This window comes from Bemisia tabaci, chromosome 7 (assembly GCF_918797505.1).
Source record: "Bemisia tabaci chromosome 7, PGI_BMITA_v3".
Lineage (NCBI taxonomy): Eukaryota > Metazoa > Arthropoda > Insecta > Hemiptera > Aleyrodidae > Bemisia > Bemisia tabaci.
Window position 1 is genome coordinate 42,826,541 of NC_092799.1, and position 15,106 is coordinate 42,841,646.

The 15,106-nt window shown below is 41.4% G+C and overlaps 1 protein-coding gene across 3 annotated transcripts in view; it reads left to right on the top strand.

The window, feature by feature from the left end:
- Positions 1-15,106, top strand: part of spir (spire type actin nucleation factor) — a 442,084-nt gene that overhangs the window by 294,109 nt on the left and 132,869 nt on the right. For 2 of the 3 annotated variants that reach the window (XM_072302604.1, XM_072302606.1), the window contains exons 6-7: positions 8,087-8,116; positions 13,863-14,105. In XM_072302604.1, coding sequence (XP_072158705.1) covers positions 8,087-8,116; positions 13,863-14,105 — 273 coding nt within the window. The remainder of the gene's footprint in view (positions 1-8,086; positions 8,117-13,862; positions 14,106-15,106) is intronic. The other variant, XM_072302605.1, reaches the window with a different exon arrangement.

Genomic DNA, 15,106 nt, shown 5'->3' on the forward strand with positions numbered 1-15,106 from the left:
TAAAAAAGAACAGTTTATCAAAGGAAATTTGTCAACTCTCGAATGTTCATACGGCGTTCTTCCTTAGCATGGCAGAATATGCCTAGAAGATTAACCTGCGCATCCTCTTATTCCCGAGACGTTTGCGAGACGGAGAGTGATAGGCCGAGGCTGACAGACAGCCCGCGCCGTCAGGCAAAAACCACGTAATCCCATTGAAACTCCTACACTCAGATACGCGGTTTATGCCAGGATAGTGAGGTCTCTACCCTGGAGGCCCGGGGTCAATCCCTCGTCTGCCTCAACCTAACATGAACCCATATTTTGACAAATGAGAGCATGGTTAATAATCTGATGAGCCTCCCAAAGAGTGTGCTCTTATGGAGTCCAGGTCTCATCTTAGGATGGACGTGTGTCAACGAGTTTACATCCGGACGCATAACTCACGGGAGGCGAACCCGGTACCGCGGACAATTAAACTGACGACCGGCGCACAATGGTTCGAGTCAATGGGGGAGGTCAGACATGATTCTGAGATTTTAAACGCTTATAACTCCGTTTATACGAAACTTTGAGGGTCTGAAAATGGTTTTATTGGTTTCCTCGTGAAATTTTAATTTAATAGGAACTTTTAAAATTTACCATATGACGAATTAAGCATCGAAATTTGCAGTTGTAGTTAAAAATTTCGTGTCCGACTTCTCTAATTGACTCGATCCACTGTGCGGCGCGGCGCGTTTTCGTCGCTCGCAGTCGCAATAAAAGCTCTTTGAAGCTGCGCGCTGTGGGAAAAGATGTCAAAGCTGTCGCGGAGTTATGACAGCGGCCGACAGGGCCATTTATTACGCCGCGTTACGGTGTTACGTCCGTCGCCGTTTGGCGTGGCGCACCGGCGCGGATGCGGGGGTAGAATCCTCTTCCGGCGGTCCTTTCAAATTAATATGTCGGTGGAAAGTGCCTCAGGTGAAATAACGTTCTTCCGAGTTTTCAAATATACACGATAGCGATTGAAGTATTTAAGGTAAATGCAGGATAAATAGTTTTGTATATCGTCACCACTTCGCTACTTTACGGCTCCTTCAGAGTTTAATCGGTGTTTTTTCTGTCGAAGCCCGGCCTTTCATTCAAACGATCAATTCAGTTTTACTATTTAATGGACCAGACAGAGAGAGAAATTTCAACACAAAAGTTACGTTAAGTTTAGTTATTATTGAAAAACACGAAATAACCCCAGCCTCCGATAGACAATTTTAAATGAAAATGTCAGCCTATTTCTTGAAGCAATTTTATAAAAAAATGAGTGATAAGTAGATGTGTGTCGTAAGTAATATTTGATAAGAAATAAGTGATTTAGCAATAGAGAAGGAGAGGTAGAATACTATGTATATATATATATACTAATCATTAGCAATAGAGACGGATAGGTAGAATAATATATACGTCTTATCCGGAGTAATGCATTTTCTCAATTTTTTCCTTGTTTTCTGCGCTAAATGTATCGCAAACTGTACCAAAATCAACACAAAAGTGTTAGTTTGATGTGTTTCACTTCCTATATTAACAAAAGTAACCAAAGAACACAAATATTTTATCAGTGAGGGTGAGGCCCATTTATTTTTATATAAGTACCCGTTTTCTAGGTGCGGTGCTTATGAAGTAGGGATTCAGCGATAGAGCCATGCATTTCAATTTCCTTGGCACCGGTCCCTATAGCTTGGTTGTTTTGTAATTATAAAGCATCCAGGAGAGCTTTTCCCCCTGTTCCATCAGTTCTGGATGGTCTGCCATGCGGAACTATCCTCTGCGCGACCTTGACTCAAGCGTTGTATAATCCACTCATCTTCATCTTAAGTTTAACCCAAATACGGGGTAAACCTTCGTACCCGACCGTATAATTATCGCTGCTCTAGTTAATTTGCCGGCTTCGTTGAAAGTCCGAGTTTTTCGGGCGGGGCCTGGAAATCATGGCTTAGTTTGAAAAATATTCAGCGTCTTGATGTTGCAAAATATTCGCCTTTATTTTATTGAGCTCCGGGAAAATGCTATCCTTTTCATGATACGTAAGTTTATGATACGAGAATACTAGGCAATAGTCCGCTTCAATGATGAAAAACACAAACGGGTACAACAAGGCAATAATGTGGTATAAAAATACAGTCAAGACGTTCTGGCTAAATTGCAAGCTCATTTTAACTGCAGTTTAACGCTCATTTTAACGCATGCGAAGACAAAAGCTAATAGCTAATTTTACAAGTGATAGATTTCGCATTTTAATTCGTAGCTTTTGTTTCAAGTTTTGAGAGAAAGCATTTATCTACACGGAAGGAAACAACACAAAAGTTTGGTTAATACGAGAAGTAAAACACAAAGTAACCCTAGCCTTTGGTTGACAATTTCAAGAGAAAATGTCAGCTAGTTTTCTTGAAGAAATCGAATAAAAAACGAATGGTGAATACCAGCGTCACAAAAGGACGAATGCATTTTCCCAGTCTGTCTATTGCTTTCTGCGCTAAATTCATCGCAAACTGCACCAAAATCAACTCAAAATTTGTGTGGGTTTGTATTTTACTTTCCTATATTAACCAAAAGTTACAAAAAACCACACATATTTTTATCAGTGTAAAGCAGGCTTTACAAAAAGCTTGTAGCTTTCTGCGCCTGTTCCTTATGATGTTGACTTGACAGTGTGACAAAAACGAGACACGAAAGTAGTTTCAGCTAAAAGAGCGAGACGCTGATGTATACAAAAGTTGGGCATCAGTTTCAGAGGAGAATAAGTGTGGAATAAATAAAATTTCATCCGCGAATTATCATCACAGAATCAGCTCACAGCAGGTGGCGCGGGGCCCCTTATCACGAATGTTGCGCAATTCATCATCAGCGCCTTTTACGGTTCCGTCTCATTTTCGATACCCCTCGCGTTGGTGACACTTTCGGACCGCATGAACAGGAAGAAACTCAATTCAGGCGAGTTTTATTGTCTCCGCGCCACTGCTTAGCCGGCTCATTAATTGGCAGAACGAGCAAGGAAAGAATAGCGTTGCCGTTTTGTCCAGCCATTTGAAGGAGAGTGTGGCCACCGATTTGCATGGAAAGTTTGTACGTTGGTGCTAATGCACAGCGGAGATAGGTACACGGAGAAAAAAACCTCGTGCGTGGGACCCGAAGTTTAGGTTTTATGGATCTCTGAAGTTTTCAGATTGAGCATCTTTAGATCTAGCTGTCGAGGTTCGGATCACACATCTGAAACTTCAGTTCTTACATCTGAAGTACTTCAGATGTAAGAATCGAAGTTTTTCGGATGTGAGAGCCGACTTTTTTCGAATGTAAAAACCGAAGTACTTCAGATGTAAGAACTGAAGTTTCAGATGTGTGATCCGAACCTTGACAGCTAGATCTAAAGTGTTCAGATGCTCAATCTGAAAAAACTTTAGAGATCCATATGACCTAAACTTCAGGTCCCACGCACGAAGTTTTTTCTCCGTGTACAGCTATGTTGGCTTTTCGTCTGCTTAATCGTACGAAATCATGCAAAATCGGCAACGCTCAGAAGGACTTAGCATTACTCAACTATTATACACCGACACCGTTCGTGCATTAGAACTACTGCCTCCGGGTTCCGCGAATTGACCCGTAATTGTCATCGCTTCACCTGAATTTCGAGAAACCGGTGCGGTGCTTGTTAGTCGAGCTTTCGGTTGTTTTTCCGTCCGCCCGGCGCTCGCCAAGTGAAAGGTCGCGGGCCCAACTTTGGTTCGGGGACCGTAATGAACCGAGCGGTGCCGCGGTACAATGAAACGTGACATGGTCCCAATTAAACAGAGCTGGTTCGACGCCAGCGACACCTGCTGCCTAGCCTCGGCGTTATGTGATGTTTGTTTAGGACACCTCGCTGAAATTAGCACAAGGCAGATATCTGCAGGCAGGTCTGAGACATCTTAAATGAAGTGGAAAAACAGTAAATTTCTGAAATTTTCTGCGTACTGATTGTTGAAATTGATAGAAAAAATGATAGCCAAAGAAGACGTAAAGAGTATGAAGCGATCCAAGTGGTTCATCTGGGTGGTTCTTATAGACCAAGGGAGAAAATGATAGGCTAACCATAGGGTTTCTCACGAGTTGCCCTTAGTTAGTCTATTACCGACCTCCTTTGTCCATTCCAGCCATTTGCTTCCAACAGTAGGATCCTCCCTCCATATCTCTTTTGTCTTTTTTGTCCATAGTTTTGTCTACCAATTTCAACAATCAGCCCGCAGGTCCCCCCCCCCCCCAAAAAAAAAAAAAAAATTAACACAACCCAACATGCTCACAAAATCCTCTTTTAACCGATAGTGACATACTAGGGGGCTACGCCCCCTGGCCGCTACGCGGCCCAACCCCCTGAAGGCGCTCCGCGCCATCAATGGGCCGCTTCGCGGCCCTATTTTTACCCTCCTATCAGTGTTAGTTTTATTTTTTCCCTAAAAAAGTACGATATGAGTATACTTTAATTTTAAACTTTACTTTAAAATACTTTAAAATTAAAAGGACGCGGTTTGGAATGACTGCTTGATGAAATATTGCAATAAAACAATGAACAGTGAAAGTCAAGTAATAATTAAAAATTCATGAGTCGGGGATCGAACCCACATTATGGTCAAAGCGGACGCATTCTACGTCTAAGACGACTCGGCCACCGCTCGCCATGGAATCGTGAGTGCGAATCTTGTGTAGATAAGTGTAGAGCTGATGCGCAGGCTACCCAGCTACTGCGCAACCTCCTCGACCACTGCGCATCCTCCCGCGCATAGCGGCAGCAGTCCCGGAGCATTCTGTAAAGTTACTCACTTTTATAACGTGATTTTGAAAAAACCTGGGTCCTATTTCCAAAATCTAATTAGAGCGGGCACATCTAGGGCCAATTACCTGACGATCTACGCAAAAATCATGGAAATCGGCCCGGTAGAACGCTCAAACGAACTATGACAAAAAGTATAAATTTACATTGTTCTTATGAGAGAATTCGCAACTTTACCACGTAATATAAAAAAACCTGGGCCATATTTTGAAATCTGAAAAGAGTTGGCTAATCTAGAGACAATTGCCCGTCGATTGCCGCAAAAATCATGAAAATCGGCCCGGTAGAACGCTGGAACTAAGCGTCACCAGTTTCGCAAAATTAGGAGGTCTCGGAGCTTATAGTATAGATGTTCAGATGTAATAAATATAACCCGGCTGATCCTGCTTGGTTGCGACAGTTAAATCAACGCCTGGAATGCCAGGATACAACTATTCGTACTCAATGGATGTCTGTGTTGCATACACCAACACTTGAAGGCGCTCGGGTTTTTTTCCCCGTTCAGCGAAGTATAGAGCTACTAGGGGGCCGTGTTATACGGGATAGCGCTGCCGGACCCAGGAATAAAGTATTTAGGGGACCCTGCACAAGTTATTCAAGTGCTTTTCACGCGAGTATTTGGTATGATAATGGAGTATTATTGTTGTCATAGCTTACCGGCGGAAAGGAGTCAAAGACCACTCTTTTTAGCTGAATTTGGTTCGGGATCTCTGCAATCCAGTTCTGAATTACCGGCGCAAATACTGCGTTTCTGAGAGTGTTTTAGACTTCTGTGATGTACTTGATGTGATACGTAGCTCGATTATCTTCTTAGCTTCTCGATTTTTAGCTGTAAAAAGTCTGCGTAGGTAGCTGATGTGTGTAACAACTTCACAATGCGCACAAGCACGGTTTTTCTTCGTTCCTCTTTACTCTTAAACATATAAGGCTAAAATTTAGCAACGGCGGGGGCGGCCCTTGACACGGTTGGGTGCGGGAGAAGTTAATAAGAGGAGCATGCGCGGCATCAAAGGATGTTTTCACGCGCGGCAAGCGTTGCTCACCGGCAGTTTTAATTTAAGGGCGCATGTTCCGTATTAGCCGGCGATGTTTCAGGGAAACAGGCAATCAGCCGGCTTCCGAGTATGGAAAATTAAAATTCACGCCCGTCAATGACTACCAAATGCAGCGCTGAGTGTCGTGTTCGCGCAAGGCGACGATGTGCGCTGTTGTGCGCTTGGCTTCTCAATTGGTTATCTCTCTTGTCCGCAACATAAAAATCCTAGTGTAAAATTTCGAAAAATTAAGAGGAACATAGAAATAGCTTTCCACGCTGAGTTTCTAGCGAGAACTTTACTGTCATATTGGCAACTTTGTTGATAGTTAAATTATCTCGGTTTCATTTCGAATCTTTGCGGTTACGGGCGCAGAAGTGAGAAAGGTCGCTGTTTTTCATTAAGTTTGTCGAATGAACATCTTTACGCTCAACTGCTACATGATTAAAATGTTGAAGGCTTCTTCCAGTCATGCTGAATGACTGAGTGTATACTCATAGGTTTTCCCAATTTTTCTCAGCATCTTATCCGTGTTGCTCAAACCAATCGTCAGATTCTTCCATTATCAGATATATGGATTGCATTTTGCAAAAAGGAACCAGAAGCATTGCCATATGTTGCTAAGATTGTGCGACTTCACCCTTTGCAATAAAATTACTGCAATCATGCAAAAATATGAAATTTACATGGTAATTTTGATCTTAAATTAACAGTTTTTAGCGTGTGAATTAGAAAATGTTTATAGATGAACAGGTTTTTCCTCCAAGACAAGAGAAGTTGCACAATCTTAGCAACATTGCAATGATCTTGGTTCCTTTTTGCAAAATGCAGTCCATATAATTTATTGGAAAAGCAATGGGCTGTAACAGACTCCACCCTATTCGACGCGAAAATTCGCTTTAGATCAAGACGCGAATGAAACTTTCGGAAAAATTAGAAGAAAAATATTCTTCAGTTTTCCATTCTGAGGCCCATACGATGTTTCTGCTTAGCACGGCAGTGTTTTACACCGCGCTTAGCACTGAATAAACTCACGTTCTTGTCTTCCACCGCTCTCTCGATATCATGTCCAAACAAAAGCCCGAAGCCCAGGGCGGTCTATGATGTGCAGAACTGTCGCGTAGGGATACGAGCAACGTTGCCACGGCGTGCATAAATAATACGATTTATCTTAGGACCGTTCGCCAAAGTTGGAAAACTTTTGGCTTCTCTGGATAAAAGAACCGGGCTCGGAACAAAGGACGAGTAGCACTGCGCGCCGGGGGCGCCGATCGCCATCAAAGCATGTGAACTGGGCCGCAAGGCATTGCCAGATTTCGGTCTTTTCCGTCAGAGTATTCCTGCTAACAGGGGTTTTTGGGGGAGGTGTGGCAATGTCGGCGGGAGCCTTCACCCAGTTTCGGAAAGCGGACCGAATCGAATAAGGAAAAGCAAGTGTCGTGTCACCAAGGGCGATTTTCGCATGTTGCATTTCGCGAGCGGTGTTCCGCGCGCTGTCATCAATCGCGAGAATTTATGGAAACATTGACTCGGGATTTATCTCCGCCGTCTGCGGCGACAGCCCGGTTCAAGAGCTCCAGGTCGATCGCTCGCTGAATCGCCTTTATCGATAATCCTATCTTTGAAATGCTGTTTATCGATCGAGGTTTTTCGATAGCGATTCGACTATCGATTTGCAAGGTGGAGTGCCTTTGCGAAAATGGTAACGCAACGGACGAAACACGTATCGAACAATATGTGTGATGTGACCTGACTTTTGACTTTCCCATCAACCGTAGACTATATTAGTGGCCACCACATATTTGTGATACTTGACAAATTGATTTCGGATTGTTTCCATTTGAGCACTGAGCTGTACTAAGGCTCAACCTTAAGTCCAGATTCTGTGTTGAGTTTATTGTATTAGTGCATTACGATTGTGCCATCATTAAATCACAGATTGAATATTATAGAATCTCGTGTTCTCAGCGCGCAGTATATCAAAAAAGTTGTTTTTCTGGTATAAATACTTCGAGGCTCGCGGGGAAGAAGCCTGGCCGAACGCATGTGTTTGCGTAACAAGTGGAAAAATAAAATAATTTTTTTCTTCTTTGTGTATGTAAAAAAATGAAGAAATTTCTGCAAAATTTCAATATTTTTCGAGTCGATACATACTTGGCATATCTTTTTTATTCTTTGTAATCTATATGTAGCTCTCTATTTTTACTCATTGCCTTTGTTTTCTTTTCCTTCCAAGACTCACCTCAGACTATGGAGAGCTTTGCAAGTACGATTTTTCCTTTACTTTAACTCGCATCCCGTTTCCTGCGTTTATGGCTTCTCTGTTTGTCGCTGCGACTGAATGCGTGATTATTATGCAATCGCATGAATATTCATTATCATCCTGCTCATCTTCGGATGACTTTTCGTGACGTAACATGGAGCTTTCCTTGCCCCCGCCTCCCCTTGTCTCCAAACGCCTCAACCTAATCACTTTTTCACGGAATGTAAAATAGTATGTGTCCCGTCGGAAGTTTCTCGCACTTACGCTCCTTCTCGCATTCACCATGAAAGCAGTTTAGCCGAATTGCATGCTGCGCTTCTCTTAATGGTCGATTTGCATGACCGAGAGGACGAACGAGAAAATAAAAAGAACCAAACGTTGCGTAATTGGTAGATTCTGACACCAGGATTCTTTTTTTAGTACCTTTTATTACTCTCTGTAACCTCTCGTTTTATGCGTTTAAGCGTTTCCGAATTATCTGTCATCTCATCTGCTTCAGTCCTGCACTGTTTTTATGGGGACGCTCTGACTTATCCTCCCAAGCATAAGGCCTTTTTTTAGTAGGGCTGTAAAACCTTGACAAATTTTCAGGGGGCAAATTTGCAAAAAATTAGGAACTTCAATCGAAATGTCTGCCGCTAGAAAATCTTTTTCTCGATTTTCTGAGTTGTTACAATTGGTCGAACGAAGATTTTGTTAAAGTGTTACGTTTGCGAGAAAAACACGAGAGCCTGTTCCTGTTTCGAGCTTTTACGTCAATTTTACAATTTACGGCAGGAATATCTCGGTTTTATGCATGTCAGAGATTAGGGATATGGAACCCTGTAATCTAGAGACCAAGTATTACCTTTTCATTTTCACCTCCTCTTTTCTTTTCCTTCCTACATTTTTCTCGTGTATACATCAGCTTAAGATCCTAAAGCTGCTTATATCCTAATTTTTAGAAGCTTTATATAATTTCTGCTGCGTTCTGTTTGTGTCCACCTTTTCGAATCAAAAATCCAGTTACTTGCTTTTTTTTATTCCGTTCAATATTAATTTAATAATTCTTTAGAAAAACTTCTTGAAATATTGTTGTCATGGGTTGCTCATTATATCACCAGTTTTAGTTTTTTTTTTTAAAAAATTTCTTCAATGTGTTTTTTCATGCCTTTTTGGTTTGAGATTTTGGTGAATGAATAGTATGATTTAACGTGACTTGATTTGAAGGGTATTCTAGTCGGTTATTTTTCAAAATGACAAATGAAGGGCTTGGAGGACAAGGGACATAAGTGCAGTTTTTGCTATTTCGAGAATTACGTGTTCGAAATTTCGAAATTACATGGATCTTATGGTGCCAAACTGACTTTTTGATGCTTAAAATTGGAATTTGAAGAGATTTTTCACGCCACATGCATTTAGACTAGTTTTACCTGAAATCATTAATACCTCATTTTTTTTAAAAACTGAAGTTATGTGCCTGGTCCTCCAAGCCTCTCAAATTTGAAACGAGTCCGTGAACAAGAAAAACAATAAATAGAACTGAGACACAAATTGTAACAAAGCTCATGTTTGATCAATTTTACAAAAATAGAACTGAAAACTTCAAGCAATGACTTTTAAAATTATTAAGATCAGCTTGAAACGGGTGCCTAAGTGTTTGTATTAGGCGTCCTCCTTCCTTCCAGCCCCTAGAAATAAATAAAAATATATAACAAATTTAGCACAACGCACGCTGAGCTTGACCCCACTCTTTCCCGTAAAAATCCATAACACAGCTTGATACTCATCTCCTTTAGAATTACGTGCTTTTTTTATGGACATGCTTACGTTGATTGACATTGATTTTCCTGGAGGATCCGGCCGACCAACTTCCCCCAAAACCCGGATCCTTTTTCCTCAATGCACGTAAAGTATAAATGCCTTTTGACGAATCCCTCTTTCCTCTTCCCGAGACAAGAGTTCATGATGACACAATTTGTCTGCGAATCTCAATGACCGGAGATTCCAAGAATCGTCATTCCAACGAGACCGCTCGTAAAACGCACGTATTCCTGCCAAACGGAACTAAGTGCATCAAGACATGAGCCCTGAGACGTATAAGAATACATGCACAACAGGACTCACATCATAATGCGCTTAGTTCCGTTTGGCAGAAATACGTCCAAATATCAAGCCAGGAGACGCTCGGCATCGCTCCTAGTTATGTACTGCCGTGCTAAGGAAAAACGGCTTATGTACATCCAAATGTTGCCAAATTTTCTACGTGAAAAATTAAACGCTTCGAATGTCCTGTGGATATTAACCTTCACGATGTTCCGCAATTCCACCAGCAATTCCATCTTCTGCTTTTGAAAACTTGAGGGACAAATATTCACAGTCAACATCAAAAATAAACATTTTTATCGCTGGAAATTTGGCAACGTTTAGATGCTCTTACGGCGTTCTTCAGAAAAAAAGTGCTCGTTATGCATCCTGAGTTTACGGACCCGGTGCGAGCTTACATGTCGGTGGAGAAGCCATCAAACTACGTATCTTGGTTTGTGATGACGCAGATTGCCTATCACATTGAACTCTTGCAAAGGATAGTTAATTAAAGTTGTCAAAGGAACTTTAACTCGATTTTTAGTTCTTGATTCAGAATTATTCACTGAAAATTCCAAGCGAAAATTCCCAGCGATACCCGTTTAAAAAATGTAAAGAGGAGCGGAAATTTTGAAACGCCGCAATGGAGATCCGTGGATCCGTTGTTTCACGGCGGATGTGGGTTAACGGCCTGGTCGTTGGATGTTGGCGGCTCAATCTGTCAAAACCAAGAAGTGGTACTGGCTATCAGCCTTCTCGCCAGTTCATCTCGGACACCGCGTTGCACTCTGATTTCCGAGTTTTGGCGACGGTTGAGATGGTCGTGTATGGCCACTTCGCGCCAGGTCATTTATCACTCGGTCCCATCGCGGTGTGAGAGGACGGATGCCATCCATGCCGCCGTGGGCTTTTGTACTTGCACTTACACTGCAATTTTAAACGTTGTTTCATCGCTTCGCCGCTGGGTAGAAAAGTAATGATACTTCCTCTTTTTCGACGACTTTGATTTTATGTGTCTTTCAAATGTAACTGTTACGGATCAAAGTCAGAAACTAAAGAAATTGAGCGTTACAGTACTTGCGTTTCCCATCAAAATTTCACGGTGAACACCGCCGGGCATTTCAAAAACTTCGGAAAACAACAATAAATGAGAAATGAACGTTTGTACTTTACATCATAAACTGCGAATTAAAACTTCCTGCTCATGAAAAAACTGAAATTGTCGTATGTCAAAATAGGCATTCAAATTAACCGATACATTTTGTAAATTGAGCTTGATTTTACACACATTTTGCAACCCGACGTGCTGTTACTGAGCGAAGTTACGTTAACGACGTGCTGTTACTGAGCGAAGTTACGTTAATAGCGCCTGGATGCAACTATTCGTGTCTATTGGATGTACGTGTTGCTTGTAAAAAACTGAAGGCGTTTTGCTTTTCTTTTCCGCACAGCGCTAGGCGCGACGCGACGGGGCGTGCTGTTACCCAGTGGTGAGGCGTGAATGATCGATTATCGATACTTCCCCATTTGAACTTGTGGTAAATAATCGATTATTAAGGTGTGTATGTTGCGAACACTCTGTTTATTGATCGTTTTCCGTTTATTCAAATGGGAGATCAAGCCGTAAATCGCAAAGCAAGCCTCGTCACTGCTGCACACCAGGCGAAGTTACTGTAACAGCTCCTGGATGCAACTATTCGTGTCTCTTGGACGAGTGGGTTGCTTGCAAAAACATGAAGGCGCGTTGCATTTTTTTCCCAACACATATCCGGAAAAACCTATAATCAGCGCAGACCTAGGCATTGAAATCAAGCTATACGCAAGGCAAATAACTAGAGCTTGGTCTCGAACACAACTCCTACCTCTTCTGATACAAGGTACTTTTAATGTTGTCAAAAAAAATTGGTGCACAGGAAAATTCCTCCATCGAAAAATATACCGAAATATTTGGAAAACGCTCGATCAGACCCGAGTAGACTCCAGTTTTTTTTGTGCGCAGAAAGCGTGAATTGACCTTGACAAAAACTTTCATTCTCTTACCTATAAGTTGAATTGGGAAATTTTTAATGCGTCCATCGTATTTCATTAGTAATAGGTAGTACTACTAGGCACTGCTAAGTAGTAGCTCGTGCGTTTCTTGGGAGCCACGCGCGGGCGGATAAAGAAGTAGACGCTATCACGTACGATCGCGCAGCAGAAAGCCCACCGAACACTCTCAAGTTTCGACCATGACCGGTCATCGAAGCCGGAGATAATAGCGCTCCGTTGGTCGGTTACGCAACTGTCTTCTTTCGGCTGGAGGTGCCAAAAATCTTAATGGCGCCATTTAACAAGACTAAATTTTAATTCCTCTTCCGACTCTGGCGGTATTTACAAGTTCCGACTTCGAAAGTGACGGACGTCGTTCTCGAACCGACTTAAACTGCTTGATTGTAAAGCTGTCATTTTTAAGCCATCCATGCGTGACATTAGTTCTCACTGGGAAAAAAAAAACACATTGGATCTAGAGTCCAGACTCTTGAAAACATTGGCAAGAAAAAGTACTCTTGATTCAATCAGATTTTTGCTTAAATTAAAAGGAAATCCGCTCAAATTAAGAGGCTTGGTTTTTTATTTAAGATTGATTCTGATTGAATCAAGAGTATTTTTTCTTGTCGATGTTTTTAAGAGTCTGGACTCTAGATCCAATGTGTTTTTTTTCTAGTGTAGTAGGGCCAGACATTGTAGCTCCTTTTACGCAAAATTTATTCCAATTCATGAAGGTGTACAACTGACCCATCGATATACAGGATGTCCCGAAGTTTAATGCGAATATTGCCAGAATTCATTTTTGGGATCAAAATAAGAATTTTTTGCTGCAACGTTCACCTAAAAACCCTCGCTTCAGAGTTACAGCGACTGAAAGCTTTGGCTAAAAATTCATTTTTCTTTGAATGTGATGACAGTTATGTATTAAAATGCATGAAATTCACACATCTTCGTTCTTTTACACGCTGACCACATTCCTGACCTCAATGAAACCGAAATCATATTTCAATGGTGGTTTTGGGGGAGGGGTTACAACTCTGAAGGGGAAGGTTTGTTCGGAAAACATTGTAGAACAAAAATTTCTTATTTTGATCCCGTAATTTGATTCAGGAAGTATTCACATTTAATTTGGGGTCTCCTGCTTCCAGTATAGAAGAGGTCGGACAGGAAATTTTTGGCAAAAATTTCAAATTTTGATGTTTATTTCGTCACAAATTTAATTTCAAGGGGTGTTTCTGGAAGGAACTTCATTGAAACAACCAATGGAACCACTCTTAAACTTTTTTGTTTTGTATTTCCTAAAATACAAGTTTTCAAAGTGTCCGGATTTTGTTCGACTTCTCCAATTTTTTTAGGAAGTTTTTGAGAGTTGCCAAATTTCCTCCGAAACTCTATTCATTTTTGAGGATAATTATGAATATTCATCCTTGAAATTTTCAGGAACTTTAGATCAAAATACGAACAAAATTCTCTGAAAAATTGGAAGAAAAATACTCGTAAGTTCATCAGGGAATTCATTCTTTATCAAAGAAAATTTGGCAACGCCTGAAGGTTCATACGGCGTTTTTCCTCAGCACGGCAGAGTAGAAGAGTAGAAATCCGTATGAAAGCTATGAAGATTTTTACTCATAATGTGGTTGGGTTTTGTTTGTTTCAGGCTCGGTTATGGGTGCAAGTGATCCGGGAGCTGAGGCACGGAGTAAAACTGAAAAAGGTGTCCTACAGCCGGACCCCGATCGAGTACGAGCTGACCCCGTACGAAATCCTCATGGACGACATCAGATCCCGGCGCTACAAGCTCAACAAAGTCATGGTCGACGGAAACATACCCCACCGCGTCCGCAAGGACGCCCACGCCATCATCCTAGAATTCATACGCTCCAGACCTCCTCTCAAAAAGGTGAGTCTCCTTCCCACCACCCTCTTATCTTAGAGTACCTTCATAGACGGAGTATGGCCAATACTGCCGTGATAGCGAAGAGAGCAGCAAGTACATTTCTATACAGGGTGTCCCAAAAGTCCGTACCCCCCCCCCCCCCTCGTAACTTTTGAACGGTTAGAGATAGAAGAATGAAACTTTGGGAATGTTTCTATATTAAAGGGGACGATCTTCTAGGGGGGTCAAAATTTTTGTCCCTCCCTCAGGGGGGGCGCGGGGGCCCCCAACTTTTTTTTTTCAAATAGTAACCCCTATCTTGTGATACATCATTAGAAAGAGCATAAAAAACTAAGACTTTTGGCGCAAACCGCAAATCAATATCATAATTTTTGACCGAGTTATGATAGGTCAAAGGTCAAATTTGACCTTTTTTCAAAATATCATATCCCCGGTTCAAATTATCGTAAAGAAAAAAACAAAACGGGAAACTTTACCAAATTGTAAGCACTTATAAGTAAAAATCACAGAAATTACTTTAAACTAATTTTATGGGGGGTTTCCGACCCCCAAATACGTCATATTAAAGGTCACACGATATTCTCGCGAAATGAGCCAATTTCCCCTTACTTTTCCTCAACATTATCATAGTAAGTTCAAAATTAGTTCAACATTGCGTTTTCAAGTCCCCAAATTCCGGGCAAAGTTCAAAAAACGAAATTTAAGGTGATTCAATTCAACCATTGAAATTTCATTTTTTTAAAACTTTGTTCGAAATTTGGGGACTTGAAAACGCAATGTTGAACTAATTTTGAACTTACTATGATAATTTTGAGGAAAAGTAAGGGGAAATTGGCTCATTTCGCGAGAATATCGTGTGACCTTTAATATGACGTATTTGGGGGTCGGAAACCCCCCATAAAATTAGTTTAAAGTAATTTCTGTGATTTTTACTTAAAAGTGCTTACAATTTGGTAAAGTTTCCCATTTTGTTTTTTTCTTTACGATAATTTGAACCGGGGATA